At 44.3% G+C, this 20118-nt stretch overlaps 1 protein-coding gene across 2 annotated transcripts in view; it reads right to left on the bottom strand.

Annotated features, from left to right (window-relative positions):
- Positions 1 to 20118, bottom strand: part of LOC126235665 (ATP-binding cassette sub-family C member 4-like) — a 359166-nt gene that overhangs the window by 257965 nt on the left and 81083 nt on the right. Inside the window, exon 1 of one of the 2 annotated variants that reach the window (XM_049944385.1) lies at positions 10512 to 10630. The exons of the other annotated variant lie outside the window; for it this stretch is intronic. Within the exon in view, the coding sequence (XP_049800342.1) occupies positions 10512 to 10585 (74 nt within the window). The 5' untranslated portion in view covers positions 10586 to 10630. Of the gene's footprint in view, positions 1 to 10511; positions 10631 to 20118 lie in introns of those variants that run through there. 2 annotated transcript variants of the gene reach the window in all.

Raw genomic sequence — 20118 nt, 5'->3', positions numbered from 1 at the left:
GGGACCCAGCCAATTCCATGTAAACACAGCCCTCGCCTTTGTGGAGCCGCCACCATCGTGCACAGTGCCTTGTTGACGATTGGGTCCGTGGCTTCGTGGCGTCTGCGCCACACTCGAAACCTACCATCAGCTCTGACCACTGAAATCGGGACTCGCCTGACGAGACGACGGTTTCCCAGTCGTCTCCAGGGTCCAGCTGATACGTCCAGGAGCTCATACAGGCGATGTCGAGCTGTTAGCTATGGCAATCGTGTCGCTCGTCTGCTTCCACAGCCCATTAACGCAAAATTTCGCCGCACTGCCATAAACGATACGTTGATCGGACGCCCCGTATTGGCTTCTGTGGTTGTTTCACGCAGTGTTGTTTGACAGTTAGCACTGGTAGCTCTATCAAAACGCCGCTGCTCTCGGTCGTTATGAGAAGGCCTTTGGCCACTGCGCTGTCTGTGGTGAGAGGTAATGCCTGAAATTTGTTACTCTCGGCGCACTCTTGACAGTGTGGATCCCAGAATACTGAATTCCCTAACGACTTCCGAAATGGGAAGTGCTATGCGTCTAGCTCCAACTACCATTCCGCGTTCAAAATCACGTGAGTGCAAATGACAGTTCCGGCCCTTTTATACCTCGCGTACACACGTCAGTACCGCCATATGCGTATGTGGAAATCGCTAACCCATGACTTCTGGGACCAAAGTCTATACGCATACGAACAGTACCATCCACACATAAAGACAAAACTTCGGGGAACTCCTAGTGCGGTATACATTTCACTTGGAATATCACCAAAGCTATTGTTAGTTTTGATGTGTGCCTCAGACACAGTTTTCATTTAACTTATAGAACCTGCCAAAGAAGCAAATGTTCCTCATAAAACACCCACGTGCGCTTATGGAAGGGACAGTAAAACTGGTAACAGCTGCTTAGGAGGGAAGCACAATCGTAACAGTGACTTAGCCATTGTATCACATAATCCACAAGGAATATTTTCCGCCTTATGACACATCGTGGCTAAGAGCCGTGACTTGCAGCTGAAATGCGTTAACTACGGATTATCTCTCTATTTACGCACTCGTAGATAACGTGTAACGAAATCACGTTACGTTCTAGTGCACTTGAATGTAATCTCTTCGACAGAAGCTACGATTGATGTATCAAGTTGACAAACAACTTACACATTGTGAAATATTTTTTTATCTAGCAGATAACGTAACCGTTCACAATTCATTGTGCAATACGAAGAAATTCAGCGAAACGAGAGAGTTTACTTTAGTTTTCTGCGTATTCCTTGGACGATATTTGTGACATACAGCTATGACGTGGACCGTATCAGTCCGTTTAAAAATATTTTAAGTTTCTCATACCATACACTGACCAGTTACTTAATTAGAATTTCTAGTTTAATCTGTATCTATAGTGAAATATAGTTATCAACCTGTCCTGCCTTCTACGGAATTGCATTGTTAAATGAGCTGCATTGTTTAACGATAGACTATTTAAGACGGCCAATTAATAATATTTGTAAATATATTTTCGTTTGTTGTTGCTGGCTTGCATCATTATCAACAAAAAGCACTGTGCTTTGTGGTGTAAGATGGAGAATATTTCACGCGGTATGTTCCAGAAAGTAAGTGTTCTACATATTTATATATTTTTTTAGAAAGAGTGTATATTACAAGATATTGTTGATAAACTTGTTGACTATGTTGACACATAGTCGCCACCCCGTTCAATGCATGTGGTGAGCTTCTTTATGCCCCTCTCGAAGATCTCTCCCACCAGCTCCTTCCGCCACTTCACAACCTCTTTCTGCACCTGCTCGTCGGTTGAAAATTTAATTCCACTCAAGTGTGCCTTCAGGCAGGTGAAATGACGGTAAATAGTAATCTGAAATCGCCAAGTCAGGGATATGCGGGGAGGCGGAGGGAGGAGTTCAAAACATTCGAACCTAACGAGTCCAAGCGCGCCTCGGTGGATAAGGCTGTGTGAGAACGGGATTTTTCGTGCAAGAAGCACACCCCGCTCGTCTGCTTTGCGCTCCTTTTGTTTTGATTGCTCTTTTCACTTTTTTGGGAGGGGCGATTGTGCACGGTAGGTCTGCGCCTGAGGCTGAAATTCGACCAAAATGATACCTGTTTGGTCCCAAAACACTAAGGCCATGATTTTTTTTGCTCGAAATTGGGATTTTGAATTTTTTGGCGGATGGGAAATCGGTGTGACGCCACTGGGACGGCTGTCGTTTTGCCTCTGGCGTGTAATGAGCCACCCAAGTTTCATCTCCAGACACAACGGAACGCAGGAAATCTTCACCTCCCACTTTAAGTCGCTCAAGAAATTCGCAGGCTCTACTGGCATTTTATTTTATTTATTTATTTATTGTTCCGTGGGACCAAATTAAGGAAGAAGTCTCCATGGTCATGGGACCAGTCATAATACGATTGTAGAAACAGCTAAAATGAAATATAAGAAACATATTCAGGCCACAAGTCGTAAATTTAAATAAAGAAAATTAACAATGTAACACTGGAATTTGCTTAATTTTTTAGCTCTTCCAGGAGCTCTTCGACAGAATAGAAGGAGTGAGCCATGAGGAAACTCTTCAGTTTAGAATTAAAAGAGTTTGGGCTACTGCTAAGATTTTTGAGTTCTTGTGGTAGCTTATTGAAAATGGATGCAGCAGAATACTGCACTCCTTTCTGCACAAGAGTCAAGGAAGTGCATTCCACATGCAGATTTGATTTCTGCCTAGTAGTAACTGAGTGAAAGCTGCTAACTCTTGGAAATAAGCTAATATTGCTAACAACAAACGACATTAAATAAAATATATACTGTGAGGGCAATGTCAGAATTCCCAGACTATTGAATAGGGGTCGACAAGAGGTCCTCGAACTTACACCACACATAGCTCGAACAGCCCGTTTTTGAGGCAACAATACCGTTTTTGAATCAGTAGAATTACCCCAAAAGATAATACCATACGACATAAGCGTATGAAAATATGCGAAGTAGACTACTTTTCGTGTTGAACTGTCACTTATTTCAGATACTGTTCTAATGGTAAATAAAGGAGCATTTAGTTTCTGAACAAGATCCTGGACATGTGCTTTCCACAACAGCTTACTATCTATCCGAACGCCTAGGAACTTGAACTGTTCCGTCTCGCTTATGATATGCCCATTCTGTCTGATCAAAATATCGGTTCTTGTTGAATCGTGAGTTAGAAACTGTAAAAACTGAGTCTTACCGTGATTTAGCATCAAATTATTTTCCACAAGCCACGAACTTATTTCATGAACTACATTATTTGATACTGTTTCAGTATTACACACAAGATCCTTCACTACAAAGCTGGTGTCATCAGCAAACAGAAATATTTTTGAATCACCTGTAATACTAGAAGGCACATCATTTATATAAATAAGCAACAGCAGTGGCCCTAGCACCGACCCTTGGGGGACGCCCCACTTAACAGTGCCCCATTGGGACTGAACATCACTACCACTCTCAATATTGTGGAGAATTACCCTCTGCTTTCTGTTCTTAAAGTAAGAGGTGAACCAATTGTAAGCTACTCCCCTTACTCCATAATGGTCCAACTTCTGCAGTAATATTTTGTGTTCAACACAGTCAAAAGCCTTCGTTACATCAAAGAAAACACCTAGCGATTCGACTGTCCTTGTGCTGCTCTGTCAGCTGTTTTGAGGCTCATCTTACGCAGAGTGTCCGGTAGCCCCACGTTTGTGTGAGTCTCTCGTAAGTTCTGGAGAGTTGTGGAAACATCCACAGTGAATCACCAGTCTCGAGGAACAATTTCCTCGATTTTTTGCACCAACTCATCAGACAAAATGGAAGGTCTTCCACTGGGTCTGTTCGTCATGTACATTTGTTCTGCCCTGTCAAACTCCCTAAACACACACGTTCTATTCATAGCAACTTCGCTGTAAAGCGTTTTGACTCGCGAAAAATTTCCGGTAGGTGATGTTCGTTCTGCGAGTAGGAAGTACGTCAGAATACGTGGCTCACACTTAACGGGATTTCTTCCGACATTTTTCACGCAACTGGATACTACAACGTCAGTTTACGTATTACCGTGTTCCTGCGATGCTCGCTCCGGTTAGGGAATCCTTCTCTACCATTCTCAAAAAACAAAAGAACTGCAAACCGTTATGGTTACAGTACACTTACTTTCTGAACAGGTCTCTTACGTACAGGAGTGGTCTCAGTACTGGATACTTTGGGAGAACAAGAGTAATTTTTTCCCATTGAGATGAAAATTCATCTTGAAAACTGCACGAGTCCTCTAACATGGCTGTTTGCTTCATTTCAGTTAAATACGAAGTGACGCACTCACTTCTTGCAGAATAAAAGACATCTTTGTGAGTGTGAGAACAATAAGCAAAATGTGGCACTGCCTCGTGTCGGCCGTGTTCCCGGGTTCGATTCCCGGCGGGGTCAGGGATTTTCTCTGCCTCGTGATGACTGGGTGTTGTGTGCTGTCCTTATGTTAGTTAAGTTTAAGTAGTTCTAGGCGACTGATGACCTCAGAAGTTGAGTCCCACACTGCTCAGAGCCGGAGCCTCGTGTCGGTACAGGTGGTGACAAGATACAACTCACCAAACGCAAATATTGTTGAGGACATAAGTCTACAGTGTACGTCGAAGCAATCTGCGTCTGTTGTGACTCTTTCTAATAGTTTAAAAGAAATAACAGTCACCACATCCTGTTCTTGTTAAGTTTTTGTGACACGAATTTCTTTTGCTTTTAAGGAGGATGTCTGCGTCTTATAATTATAAAGGGCGTTACGGCTACATCTTACAGTGATATAGGACGTTACTGAAATAATGCTGTAAACGGATGATATTTTTGTTAAACTTACTACTCATCGAACTGGTCTTTTATACTAATATAAATCTATCCATATTTCCCGGAGATTATAGGACGAAAGGTTGCGTTGATCCCTCTGAATCATCAAGATGATGTCATTATGCTCTGTGCTTGCTGTTTCAGTTTATCTGTAGCACTTCTGTAGGATTCTACATAACATTGTGTTATCACTGTCGCACTGTGTATCATTATCAGATGTGTCTGTATTATAGTTACAACACTAGATTATGGCAGGTGACATGAATGACTGAATGTAAGGAATACATTTCTTCAGGCTTAGTTACAGGTCCTGTGTGGTTTTCAAGGGAATCTCACACCGTTCTTGCTGCAAAATGGTGGCCAGTTCAGGTAACTACGATGGAGATGCGTAGCGATCACGCGTTGCTCTCTTCAAAGTAGGCCACATAGGCTCAAAACATTGAGAGCGGATGACTGGTGGCCGAGAGACGTGCGACAGTTCCTCCGTGTGCTCACCAAACGAGTCTCGGAAGATGCGAGATGTGTGAAGAGGGGCCCTGCCGTCTCGGAACACAGCGTGACCATTGGGGAGCAAACACTATGTCATGGGATGGACCCGATCACCCACAACAGTCACATACTCCCTGGCGGTGAGGCGACCTTGGAGAACACCAATGGAACTCACTGGATACCACGACGTGACGTGACTGCCCAAATCACCACCCGACCCCCGCCATGTTTCACTCTCAGTACGTAAACTCGGCCAGAAGTTGTAAACAGTGTGCAACGAGGCTCATCCGACCAAACGACTCCCTCCCGTTGCTCCACAGTCTGGGTTTCATGTCTTCGGTACCACGTTTTCCTGCCACGGGCACTTGCATCACTGGCGGGTGCTTCTGGAATCTCAGCTCGTCCTGCAGTTCCCTGCATCTGGGGTTCCGTTCGCGTTAAATTTGGTACTGAAAGCGTTCGCGAGTGCAGCATTCAGCTCTGCAGTGACTTTTGCAGCCGTCTTTCTCTTAATATTCGTCATACTAAATGGTTCAAATGGCTCTGAGCACTATGGGACTCAACATATTAGGTCATAAGTCCCCTAGAACTCAGAACTACTTAAACCTAACTAACCTAAGGACATCACACACACCCATGCCCGAGGCAGGATTCGAACCTGCGACCGTAGCAGTCCCGCGGTTCCGGACTGCAGCGCCAGAACCGCTAGACCACCGCGGCCGGCTATTCGTCATACTCCTTTTCAACGATCGGCTGTTACGATCACTCAACACACACTTTTCGTAGCGTTGCGACTTTACGGATGATGCTTTCCCACTTTCCTGCATGCGATATAAATCTTCGATACGGTGCCTCTTCGAACATCAACGCTTCGGTTTCCTCGGTTACAGAAGCACACACCAAACAAACGTTCGCCAACAATTTGCCCACCTTCTAATTCACTTGGCTCCGACATAATTCACTCGCAACTATACAGCACACTGTTTTGCATACGACTGACACTGCTCAGCGTGCCGTTAGTACTCACATACAACAGCGCAACCTGCTAGCATTCGCATCCACGCTCAAGCATGTTTTCTCGCTGTGTTTCCACATTTTTGTCCAACCCTTGTATATGTGTGTGTAACAGGCCAACTGGTATTTGAACCACTAAATTCTGATAAACACGTAGCTCCGAAGTATTATTCAGACTCTAGAGATTTCTAAAAGACGTATACTCGACTATCTATAGTTTGAAGTTCAAGGGACGTCACAAGAAGTTCGAATAACTGAGAATTCGGTTCTACGAATGTTTGATTGATACAGGTGGAATCGGGAAAAGACAAAATAAAAAATTAAGTTAAGTAGTTTCACTGCAGTTTCACAAACATGCTGTTTCCTTACAATGAGCGGCAGAAAGTACCAGCTAGAGCTCAAACTAACAGAAAGATTATTTTGCTCACTTTATTTTTATTTAACATTTAAAACGAAAGACACATATCCATTAGCGAGAACATATAAGAAAACCTCGGTTTCATTCATTTTTCCATGCCGAACAAACTGTGTCATTAAAGCTCGCATTTTTCTCCACAAATGTTCTTAAAAACGGAAGTATGTCTTTTTTTAAATGTCACCGTGAACCCTTCAAGGCGCATAGTAATAACGAATGATTAGCCCTTTTTAAGCTTATGACCTCCTATAGGTATGTTTTGTCCTCTACACTGAGTATGCCTCTTCAAGTATCATATGTTTTCAGCAATCTTATCTTCTGCTACAGGATTATCGTCAGCGCCGATGACGGAAGCCTAAAACTTTTCGCTTACATCCTTTTTTTCTTTTTCGGTCCACATTGCAAGACCTCAATAACCTGCTTCTTTTCTGCGAAAATCGGTAACTTCACGTCAGCCTCACAACTGCTCTGTGCTGTAGTTAAGTTATGGACTGCTGAGAAAACAAAGGAGTATCGTGAAGATGTGTATGACAAAATAAACACCTGAACGCGTAACGCGTATTACGTATTACCGAGTGTTAGCTGCTAACTTCGAATTATAGTGTGTTTGCAGAGCGATTTGCCATGACAATCGCTTCGATTTATCCGGTGTACCAAAACACACAAAATTTATTCGATTTATCGTGAAATCTGATTTATCTAAGGAAGATTCAAATGTAGTTCGATTTAAAGAACTGCACGCTATTAACATATAAAGGAGAGAAGGATGTACTCTGACGCCTCATCAGAAAGAAAGTAGATCGACAAGAAGGATTTACGTGAACCACTGAACATTAGACAGAGATTTATGTGTTGTCTATGTAGGAATTCCTTATGTAGGGGTTATGATTGTAATGAACTCAATAAAGCAGACATAACGTGTTATAATCGCGCTTTTGAACTGTACAGAGGAAGAGAGAATGTGATCATAGCGATTGTATAAGATGGGAAAATTCGCTTTCCCATCCCTCTCCTTTCTAACCAATTTTTCTGTTGATGTCTTTTTTCGTAAAATATGAAGTAACGTACACACTTACTTAAGACAAAATTAAGTGCTCGTCGAGTGTCCTATGAAAGCCGTTAATTAAGAAACTGAAAGGGATTTGCGTGTACATATGAACTAATGAGTCGTCCAACTGCTATGAAGATTACCTTCGACTGGCAGTTCGGCTTTGCTATTTTATCGGGTCAGCATATTGGACATCTTCCATGCATCTGGGACCACATTTTCTACTCTTTCATACAGATATATTTAGTCTTCAGTCTTCAATGAGAGCGTAGAATACAAATAAACTTTATGCAGCTCAGTTTTTTATCTGTGTATGCAAACGCTCTAAGTTTCTCACAAACAACGAAATGATTCTTCCTCCCTTTCTGCAACGCATTTCACACTGATCTTTTCAAGCGCTGCAACAAACAAATGCTTGTCGTATACGTTTAATACTTCCATCAAATGGACATGCTGATTCAAAAAGAAAGAACAGATTTCAGTTGTTTATTACGGACAAACTATGAAAGACAGAAACACACTGCGCATATTACTGGATAGAGGAAGATTCTAAGTTTTATGTTCACACAGACACTATACTATACACTCAACATGAGCGCCATGCGTTGCTCCAGGAACATCGAAACGGTAGTCTATTTCATTCCACACACGAATCACCGGGTCTCTGTTTATCGAATCGTTAGCTCTTGAAAGTAGCTGCCATAGTAGGGACGAAGACGCTATTTTTTTATATAACCTCGCAGAAAAAAATGCATGGTGCGAGGCCAAAAGCAATGAAAAAGATGTTGTCCACCTCTTCCAGTCCGACGTTGTGGGATGGCGATGCTAAGAACGCCGCTCTTCGAGGCGAAAGTGAGGCTGGGCGCCGTCAGGCATAAAAATGAAATCATTGGAAACTTCGCGAAGTTGAGGAAACAACCAATTTTGCAGCATGTCCAGGTATGACATTCCTGTCACGGGTTCCTCTGTAAAAATGATGGGTCCATGAACCTTGTGAACAGAACGGGCACTAAACAAATTCAGTTTGGGAGAGTCTTTTTCATGTTCGTGATGACACAAGGATTTTGTGACGCCCAAATTCTTACTTATAGATTCTTTAATCGGTAGATGAAATGTCGCTTTGTATTAAAAGACGAGTCGAACGGAAAAAGGGTCCTTTGTCATATCGTGGGCAACTTAAATGCAAAATCATACCTTCTATTGTGGTCGCTGGGACCAGTTGCTGCAGTAACTGCAACTTTCAGGACTTCGTATGCAGGCGTCGTTTCAGAATACACCGACGCCGCCGTTTGAGGAAGTCCCGAGTTCCTGACCTGCCCGTCTTGTAGACCACCGAGGGCTCCGTGTGGACGCATATCGGATACGCTCAACATTTTCATCAGACTTGCGTGGTCAACCGTATGCAACAGACTCTCCAGAATTTTGTATGCCAGTCATAATTCTGCTTGTCCAGAGGTGGCTTCTTGCTGAATCGACAACGGAATGCGCGGTACACGTGAACAATGGATTAGCAACGCGCAAATTCCAACAACCAAAGTGATTTCTCTTGTGGTGTAGTTACGATGTTGCTGCAAATAAACAACAGCGCAACTGTCAAAACTTTCGACCGTCCTCTATCCAGTGACATGTGCAATGTGTTTCTATGTTTTATGGTCTGTCTGCAATAAACAACTGAAATCTTTCTTTCTTTTTGAATCACCCGGTATATCAAGAACTGTGATTACCAACACTGGTGCAGTGGAAAGGGAACACCATATCATTTACACAAATATACATGACGTATCTTTCAAATTCTGAAGGTGGCAGGGGTAAAATACAGGGAGCGAAATGCTATTTACAGTTTGTACAGAAACCAGATGGCAGTTATAAGAGTCGAGGGACATGAAAGGAAAGCAGTGGTTGGGAAGGGAGTGAGACAGGGTTGTAGCCTCTCCCCGATGTTATTCAATCTGTATATTGAGCAAGCAGTAAAGGAAACAAAAGAAAAATTCGGAGTAGGTATTAAAATCCATGGAGAAGAAATAAAAACTTTAAGGTTCGCCGATGACGTAATTCTGTCAGAGACAGCAAAGGACTTGGAAGAGCAGTTGAACGGAATGGACAGTGTCTTGAAAGGAGGATATAAGATGAACATCAACAAAAGCAAAACGAGGATAACGGAATGTAGTCGAATCAAGTCGGGTGATGCTGAGGGAATTAGATTAGGAAATGAGACACTTAAAGTAGTAAAGGAGTTGAATAGGATTGGGGAGGAGTTTGTGGCGCAACTTGGCTAGAAGAAGGGACCGGTTGGTAGGACATGTTCTGAGGCATAAAGGGATCACCAATTTGGTATTGGAGGGCAGCGTGGAGGGTAAAAATCGTAGAGGGAGACCGAGACATGAATACACTAAGCAGAATCAGAAGGATGTAGGCTGCAGTAGGTACTGGGAGATGAAGAAGCTGGCACAGGATAGAGTAGCATGGAGAGCTGCATCAAACCAGTCTCAGGACTGAAGACCACGACAACAACAACATGACGTATAGAAGGTCTGGTGCACCTGACGACGAGTGCAAATTCGAAACGCACGTGCAGACGTCAAGAAACCGTGGAAAGTGACTCAATCCAGCGTCTGAGTATTCAGTTTCTTACCACCGCAGCTGCACTATCGTAAGTGAGCGGAGCCGGCTGGTGAGGGGGCTTACCAAAAGGTGAGCACGGAGAGTGGGTTGGCGGCGACCCGCGGGTTGGGGTTGGCCCTGCGCCTGGACGCGTCCATGTGGGCGCCGCCGCCTGACCGCCGTCCAGCACTGACCGGCTGGATGCCTGGACTGGACTGGCCGGCGCGTCGGCGGCGGCAGCAGATGCTGGCTCAGCTCCCCCCTCTGCCTCCCACCTCCTCGTATCTGGCCAACAAGGACGGCGCTTAATCTGCCGCCGATACGCGATGCTGACCTTCTGCGGTCCTGAATGACTTGCGGTAGCGAAAATTTTGCAACAGTCGTAAGAGTAGCACGGCCAGTTCTTCCCGTGAAAGGTTACACACGATTCACGTCCTGATTTATAATATTACTAGACTTGTTTCGTACAGTGTAGTAAGCACGCTTGTGTGACTTCCGAACTTTAGACGTGGCCATACATATTAATCGTAATTAGAGCAATGTGGCTTAATGTTATGCAATAACCAAAGAACTTTAGACGTGCCCGTACATAATAATCGTGATTACAGCAATGTGGCTTAATGTTATGCAATAACCAAAGAAGAAGTTATGCTAGAATAAAAGGATAGTTTAGGCTGTGTTTAATGTTCGTTTAAATCTCGTTACGAAGTTTGCAGCCTCGTAACCTACACGATACTGTCTGTTCCGTGTGCCATAGTTGCTACGTACACAGGTTGAATCACCTACGTCTTGCACCCCTGCTGTTACGTGGACGGTTCGAGGTAACAAAGCGAGGTTTTGGATAAAAGATATTACGCAGATGAGCATTTAATTTTGTTATGTGGGTAATACTCTTTAATGTTATGACTAGACGAAACTACAATCGTCTGCTCATAACAGTTGGTTCTTCGATCGCTCTGAGACATGGCTGGTCGGAACATATGAAATATTAGTATACTCTATTATAAGAAAGGTAAAAATATATGTTTAACTTTATACAGTCTATTGTCACAGAAAAGCGTCTATTATTTACAGCTGCCTTTCAGTAGTATAGCATGACTAGATGAACACAATTACAAACTCTTCTCTTGAAGTACAAGTTCAACATTTACTAAAGTAGAGTTCCATCTGACACTTGAATAGCACTGTTGTGGTAAGTAGCTGATGTTGGTTGCTTCATCAGAGGTCACAAACTGGGTAAGCGAATCAGTGCTTGGCTCCATGTCGGCCTGTGTGTGATGGTGCTGTGGTGCTGAGAGAGGGGGCGTGCTTTCAGAAGCGACTTCCATCGGCCATTGTGGATCGCAGCGAGGCATCATTGATGTCTGTCGTATCGACGCGCCTTTGGACGATATCACATTTAACTTTTTGCGGAACCTTCTTTGGATCACTTTGTTGTCGATCTGTCTGTCTGTCTGTCCAAATGTTAAACACCCTTTTTCTAAGGAATGGGCAGACGTATGAGGTTGAAATTTACGTCACATTCTGAGATCTGTGGTCCCTTGGCAGTGTAAAACATTGAAGCCTCTGAGTCAATGCAGTGAAAGGATACGATCGTTTATGTCACATTGTTTGATAATCACACACTTATCAAAACCTATAGAGTATTTCCCGTTGCACTACAGTCATTAAATTTGGGAAGAGGTAAGATTTTAGTACAACTAAAAGGAAAAGTCAGAAACTGTTAATTTATATCTCACGAAAAAAAATTTTGTCATTTTTTATGTGACTGTCAGTCTATCTGTCTGTCCGTCTGTTAAGCCTTTTTGTCAGCAACGGGTAATCGTATCAAGTTGAAATGTATGTCACATACTAAGGTCTATGGCATTTGAACATGTAAGAAAATTGAAGCCTCTACGTCAATGTAGTCAAAATATACGGCCGTTTATGTCACGTATTTTGATATTTGCTGCAGACATAGTTGGCGTTTCAAATTGTACGTGAAAGAACCATTCGCAGACTAGTCCTGGGGCCAATATCTTGCCAGTATCAACGCCGATAACAGCAAAAATGGTCGAAATTCTCGATTTGAGGAATGAATGAACTGTCTGTAAGCTCAATTAAGTTCGTGCGAAACCTACACCTGGCCAGTTTTTTAATGAAGCTATTGGCCTATGCTTTTCTTAACAGTATTCGAAAGCTTTTGAAAGCACTAGTACAGTGATATAAACCCCGGCGTCGAAACTTTTCGGAACACTGCCCGAGAAATCTGCTGAAGCTGAAAGGCAACGTTACCTGAATCGGTGGTTGCGGTGTAAACACCACCAAATGGTGCTCTCCTGCCAGGATCCGCCACTGTATCGAGCCTTCCACAGAAGCTGCACACTGAGATTTATGGACACACCCTTGTGTGAAACAGTTTTCCTAAACACCTTCTGACAGTCCAGCATGCAGTTCCATCACAACAATCGTTACTGACCCAGTGTTTATGACGTATACATGAGGGCTGTTCAATAAGTAACACAATACTTTTTTTTTCTGAAAGCAGGTTGGTCTTATTTATGATTTCAGTACACTATGATATTCCCGCTCTTTTGGCGACAAAACCCTATTGTTCAACATAATCTCCGTTGAATGTGAAGGCCTCACTCCACCGTGCCTGTATATCCGCACGGTAACACTCCACTGGTCGACGACTGAGCCAGCGTCTGGCTGCATCAATGAGCTCCCCATCTCGCTCCCGCGGAATGCACCCTTCACTGGGTCAAACAGACGGAAGTCGGAAGACGCAGGTTCCGGGCTGAAGGGTGGATTAGGAAGAACAGTCCAATGCAGTTCCCTGAGCTCCTCTCGTGTGTGCAGACTTGTGTGAGGCCCTGCGTGGACACGGAGAACTTCATTTGCGTTTCCGTGCCGATGAATACTGTGAAGCCGTTTCTTCAGTTTCCTGGTGGTAGCACAATACACTTCCGGCTAATCGTTGCACTGTGAGGGAGGACAACAAACAGAATAACCCTTCGAAGACCCAGAGCATCGTCGCCATGACATCACCGGCTGAGGGAGAGGCTTTTAACTTTTTCTTCAGAGGAGAGATGGTGAGGCGCCCCTCCACGGACTGACGTTTTGTTTCCGCTTCGAAGTGACGAATCCACGTTTTATTGCCTCTGACGATATCCGACAAAAAATTGTCACGATCAGCCTCGTAATGTGCAAGCACTTCCGCACAGACGGTCCTTCGTTGGTCCTTACGACCGTCTGTTAGGCGGCAACGGACCCGGCGGGCACACGGCTCTGAGTACCCCAACTGGTGTGTCAGCACTGCCAACAGAGATATTCAGGTGAGCAGCGAAGGGTACCAGTGTCACCCGTCCGTCATCTCAGATTAAGTGTCCGCACGTCCCAACACTGCAGCACCCACGTGGCCAGCTGGCACGCCGGACACCGGACACGTCTGCGTCACGCTGGTGCGGCTGTGGCAGGTGCCTCGCGCAACGACTCACCGTGCTTTCGTTCACTGCCAGGTTTCAGTAGACACTCTGCAAGCGCCCACGAATATCTCTGATGCTCTGGTTTTTCGCCAAAAGAAACTCAGTGACAGCCCTCTGCTTGGGACGCACTTACTTCCGTTATGGGCGCCATGTTGAAGGCTACACATAGCGCCGCCACCTATCGGAACTTCATGAAACTATAAGGGCTGAAGCGGAAATAGTCCATTATGTCGCGCAACAAATTCCACATGTTCTACTCGACCGTAATCTAAAAATAATATTTTGCGTTACTAATTGAACGCCCCTTGTTGTATAGACGAGAGGAAGGAAATTTTACTTCAATATAGTAGGCCTACGTTCTTGCTGCATATAAGGTTCCGGAGATAATAGTAATAATAATAACAGTATGCGCATCATTGAAAAACATGAGTCTGAATAGAAACCAAATATGGCCACTAAAAACACGCGAGATGCACAAACATACTTGACTATAACTTTTAAAAAGTTTAAAATTACAGCAAAATACAAACAAAGACAATGACGGTGGAGTGCTGTTAACTAGATCCTGCTTTGGCACTCCCGAAATCAACTTTGATTAAGAACAACAAACGATATTTACATTAAAAGGATTCCACCGCTGAGGTGATAATAATAAAAAAGTACAATATTCAACCATTATCATACGACTCAGAGGAATGTCCCATGTTATCACTCAAAATAAACGACATTGGTGAACACAAACCCAAATGTGCACCATGGCAATACCTTTAAGTTCAATGCCACTCTCCGGTGAGAAACGAAGGACAGTGTTTAACATAAGGCTCTCACACAAAATAATTTTTCTCTGCGACCGTCCTCGAATAACGATTTCATAGCCGTAAGTGTTGCGTTCAAATGGTTCGAATGGCTCTGAGGTCATCAGTCCCCTAGAACTTAGAACTACTTAAACCTAACTAACCTAAGGACATCACACACATCCATGCCTTAGGCAGGGTTCGAACCTGCGACTGTAGAGGTCACGCGGTTCCAAACTGAAGCGCCTAGAACAGCACGGCCACACCGGCCGGCTAAGTGTTGTGTGCCAATGTTAATGCACTCGGATGCACTTCTTTCCTGGGGCGGTTGTCGAAGCTAAACAGCTAGGCCTGCAGGGCAGGAAACGCACCAGAAACAAAGGCCCCAAGCAGAAGCTCGCCACCCGGCCTCTAAACAGAGAGCGACATTATCAAGCAGCACATCTAGACCGTGAACACAGCCCCTGTCCGCAGTTGCCCACCCACTGCTCCACTTACGTCACCATACGCTGGGTTGCCCTTACCAGGCAGGGAAGGTCAGCCCGAACTCGCGAGTCTAGCAAAGATGCAGTCTCACTCGCATTATCGATCCTAACTGTTAGAGGTTTGTATATAATGTTTTAAAAATTGAATTGAATTGAATTGGAAAATAATTAAAAGTGCCTTGGCTTACAATTCACACCAATTCTGAAATATCTTCATCAGCAAGACATATTTATAATTTACGTACACCATTAAAACCTAAAGATTGTGACCAGTACTCTTGATGAAGTTAACTATCACTTTATATAAACGAACGTCTTTAGTACACAAAAGAGAAGCTGATGATTGAGGATAAACAATTGACATACGAATATCGATATTTCGCAAATGGATATTAAATTTGGTACAACATCGGTATTTTACTTTCAATACCCGTACTGAAACAAGTTAACAACAATGAGTGAATCGGCAATAATAAAAAGCAGACAGTCCATCAACTTACACTGATGTGCAGAGCTTGAGAACGAAAATACCTTTCGTGTGACGTGCACTGCCAAGTAACACAGCTCGATGAAACTTGCCCCATACATAAAAAGAACTGCTGTAGTGTATTGCGGAAGGTAATTGAAAGAAATAGGTAATCAGACGAACAGAAACGACATTTTTATTCAAAGACAATAATTACTCTGAAGTCACCGTGAGTGCTGATGGTCCTCTGGACAGTACAAAAGGCGTGGCGTGGTTCTTAACAATGTTATGATCACCGCGGACGGCGATGCATGCTTTTCCTTCACCAGCACAGTTGACAACTCAGACTCAAAGAAACTAATGACATTAGTAGAACTGGTTTAAATCAATGGGGAAAGTTGCTCTGCTCAGACTACCCTAGCATGCCTCCTGGCACACCCAAATCCTCAACTTACCCACACGCTACTCATGTAGTACCCCTTGTACATTATCTTTATTACTCACGGGGTTTCGCCGATTCCTGTAAGAGTAGGAGCGTGATCTGCATCTGCATCTGCACTGAAGTGATCAGCTGGTCGTCCTCATCTTAATAACACAGGGTGATTATAATTAAACTTTCAAACCGGTGTAGAAATAACGCCACTGGTCAGAATGACGTCAAACTGCAACGGAATATTATCGGTGAAGGGGGAAAACGTATGGCAGAAGAAAAACAAATAGTTATAAAATGTAGCAATAGATGGCGCTGTAAGCATCATAATTTGATAGTGGTCGACTACAAATGACAAATGAATCATACAATAATGCCTAAGGTGTACGTTTGACATTAAACAAACTGTATTACTCACTGTGCATGGGTGTACAGATGTGATACTGTTAGTTACGTAAGCCTATCCACCATGGCAAGGTGCAAAAAGTCGGTTTTGAATTGTCCTGAAGCCAAAAACCGCATAAAAAACATCACTCACACCGGTTTTTAATTGTCCTGAGGCCAAAAACAGCATAAAAAGCATCAATCAGAATCAGATGGGATTATTAATTTCCGTGTGACAGGCGCAAAACGTTCAATATGCCGCTGTTCACCGTTTTCTGCAACAAGTTGAAATCGCGAAACAGCATGTTCCACAACTGATCGAAGTGTTTCCGGGGTCACGTTCAGAATGCGTTGCGCAGCGCGTACCTTCAATGCAGCTAAGTTTGCAATCGGAACACTGAACACAACACCTTTCAGATAGCCCCACAGCCAGAAGTCACACGGATTGAGGTCAGGTGATCGGGACGGCCAGGCTGTTGGGAAATGGTGGCCGATAATTCTAGCATTTCCGAAGTGGTGCTTCAGCAGCTGCTTAACTGGGTTTGCAATGTGCAGAGGTGCGCCATCTTGCAAAAAAAAAATTATCTCATCCACACATCCACGCTGTTGGAGAGCTGGAATGACGTGGTTGCGCAAAAGACACCCATAGCGCTTATCAGTGACGGTACAGGTAACAGGACCGGAAGCACCTGTCTCTTCGAAAAAATATGACCCTATGATAAATGATGCCGTAAACTCGCACCACACAGTGACATTTTCAGGATGAAGTGGTACTGGTTCATTTACGTGTGGATTTTCCATTGCCCATATTCAACAGTTCTATGTATTGACATGTCCTGTCAGATGGAAGTGGGCTTCGTTTCCATGTGAGCAAGAAATTCGGAAGTAAAGGTCTCTCTTACTGGCAGGTCAACAGGAGGCAACTCGAGCACATGGATTATTTTGAATGGATAGCAAAGAAAGATGTTTCGTGGGGTTTTACATACAGTGCTCACGGGTATGTCCAACGTTCGGGCAATTCTTCGTGCACTACGCCTTTGCACACCACCACTCGTCTCCTCCTGCATTGCTGTGGCCACTGCTTCCATTCACGTCGAATCTGTTTGTTTACTCCCTCTTCCAGGTTGCACACCAAAAGAACCCGTCTTTTCAAATTACAGAATAATTTTCTCCAGAGACACGGCAGTCACCGGACCATCGCCTTTTGTCAAACCTTTCAGTGCCCGGAATTTCTGCAGAGCGACGTGTGCAGATTCATCATTCTTGTAATACAGCTTCACAAGCAGAGCGCGATCCTGCACTGAGACCGTCATGGCGAACGTCGCAGACGCGAAAGGAGGAAAAACCGCGTACACGGTGTGTTTATACACTATGTGATCAAAAGTATCCGGACACCACCAAAAACATACGGCTCTCATATTAGGTGGATTGTGCTGCCACCTGCTCCATATCAGCGACCTCAGTAGTCATTAGAAATCTTGAGAGACCAGAATGGGGCGCTCTGCGGAACTCTCGGACTTCGAACGTGGTCAGGTGATTGGGTGTCATTTGTGTCATACGTCTGTAGGCGAGATCTCCACTTTCATAAAAATCCCTAGGTCCACTGTTTCCGATGTGATAGTGGAGTGGAAACGTGAAGGGACACGTACAGCACAAAAACGTAGAGGCCGACCTCGTCAATTCACGGACAGAGACCGCTGACAGTTGAAGACGGTCGTAATGTGTAATAGACAGACATCTATCCAGACCATCACACAGGAATTCCAAACTGTATCAGGATCCACTGCAAGTACTATGAAAGTTAGGCGGGAAGTGAGAAAATTGGGTTTCATGCTTTGATGGTCGAGCGGCTGCTCGTAAGTCACACATCACGCCGGTAACTGCCAAACGACGCCTCGTTTGGCGTTGGAGCGTAGGCATTGGACGATTGAGCAGTGGAAAAACGTTGTGTGGAGTGACGAATCACGGCACACAATGTGGCGATGCGATGGCAGGGTGAGGGTATGGCGAGTACCCGCTGAACGTCATCTGCCAGCGTGTGTAGTGCAAACAGTAACATTGGTGTGGTCGTGTTTTTCATGGAGGGCGCTTGCACCCCTTGTTGTTTTGCGTGGCACTATCACAGCAAAGGCCTACATTGATGTTCCATCATCTTTCGGGCGTGCACCCGGGACAGCGACAATTCTTCCTGCGATATTTCGGCTGGAAACCTCCCAGCCATCTTCAAGGCGAGTCGGAGACTGAGTTCATAGCGTTTGCGCGTGCCAATTTATACGGAGAGTCACGTGATACAAAGCTGCTGAGGACTGAAAGCGCATGCGTCAAAGATATCAAAGTCGCCACTACTGCGCTAGTCATAGATAAGATGTATATAGCAAAGATAAACATATAAGCGCAGAGTGCAAACAAAATAGTGCTGCTGCGAATCCACCGTGCTTGTAAATAAATAATTAATCTTTAAAAGTGGTAACATCTGTCGGAAGTGAAGATGCAGAAATTCTTTCCGAGCGAAGGTGTGAAACAAGCGGTTTCCAAGCGTTGTCAAGATGAAATCCCTCGTCACGGTTTAGGAGGTTGTCGGCTAGTTGTATTTCTACAGCTTCCTTAACAACTGAGTCCCAGAAAGATGAAGCAGTAGTTAAAATCTTAACATCTTTATAATCCATGGCATGGCCAGTAGAAATGCAATGTTCGGCAACTGCTGATTTGTTGGACTGAAGAAGACGTGTGTACCGCTGGTGTTCGACGCATCGTTCCTGTACAGTGCGCGTGGTTTGCCCTATGTAACGTTTGCCACACTCACAAGGGATTTCATAAACTCCCGCCTTTCGCAAGAGCAGATCATCCTTAACGGATCCAAACAAGGCTGCAGTCTTAGCTGGTGGGCGGAATATCACGTCCACTTTATGTTTCTTCAAGATTCTAACGATTTTAGAAGAAACATTACCCACGTATGGGAGAAAGGCTGTAGATTTCACTTCCCTTTCCACTTCCTCATCCTTTTCCTGCAGTTTTTATTTGCAGGGCTTTCTTAATCTGCTGTTGCGAATAGCCATTTCTCCTAAAAACTGCCCCCAGGTGTACAAGCTCATCCTGTAGGCTGTCAACATCAGACACTACATGAGCCCTGTGGACCAAAGTTTTCAGAACACTCATAATTTGCGACGGATGGTGGCAGCTAGACGCCTGCAAATACAGGTCTGTGTGTGTGGGCTTACGGTATTACCCTAGGTCATACGTTTTCCCCCTTCTCCGATAATATTTCGTTGCAATTTGACGTCTCTCTGCCCAGTGGTGTTGTTTCTACAGCGTTTTGAAAGTTTAATTTTAACCACCCTGTATATGCGTTGTCAATTGGTGGATAGTCTTTGGTGCAGAGCGAGCACTGCTACCCATGGCGATCACAAACCCTGTTTAGAACCACGCCGCTTCTTTTGTAACGACCAGGAGACAATCAGGGATCGGAGTGACTTCAGTATACCTGTTGTCTTTGAACAATAGCGACATTCATGTTCGTCTCGTTGCGTATTTCTTTGAGTTATCGTCTGTAATAAACAGTAGCAGTTCTTTCTGAGTGTGGTCCACGTTTCGTCGAGCTGTGGTACTTGGCAGAGGCACATGATGCCAAAGTTACTTTCGTCCTTAAGTTCTTCACACCAGTGTAT

Source organism: Schistocerca nitens, chromosome 2 (assembly GCF_023898315.1).
Source record: "Schistocerca nitens isolate TAMUIC-IGC-003100 chromosome 2, iqSchNite1.1, whole genome shotgun sequence".
Lineage (NCBI taxonomy): Eukaryota > Metazoa > Arthropoda > Insecta > Orthoptera > Acrididae > Schistocerca > Schistocerca nitens.
Note: the sequence above shows the minus strand (reverse complement) of the source record. Positions and strands in the feature narration are given on the sequence as shown.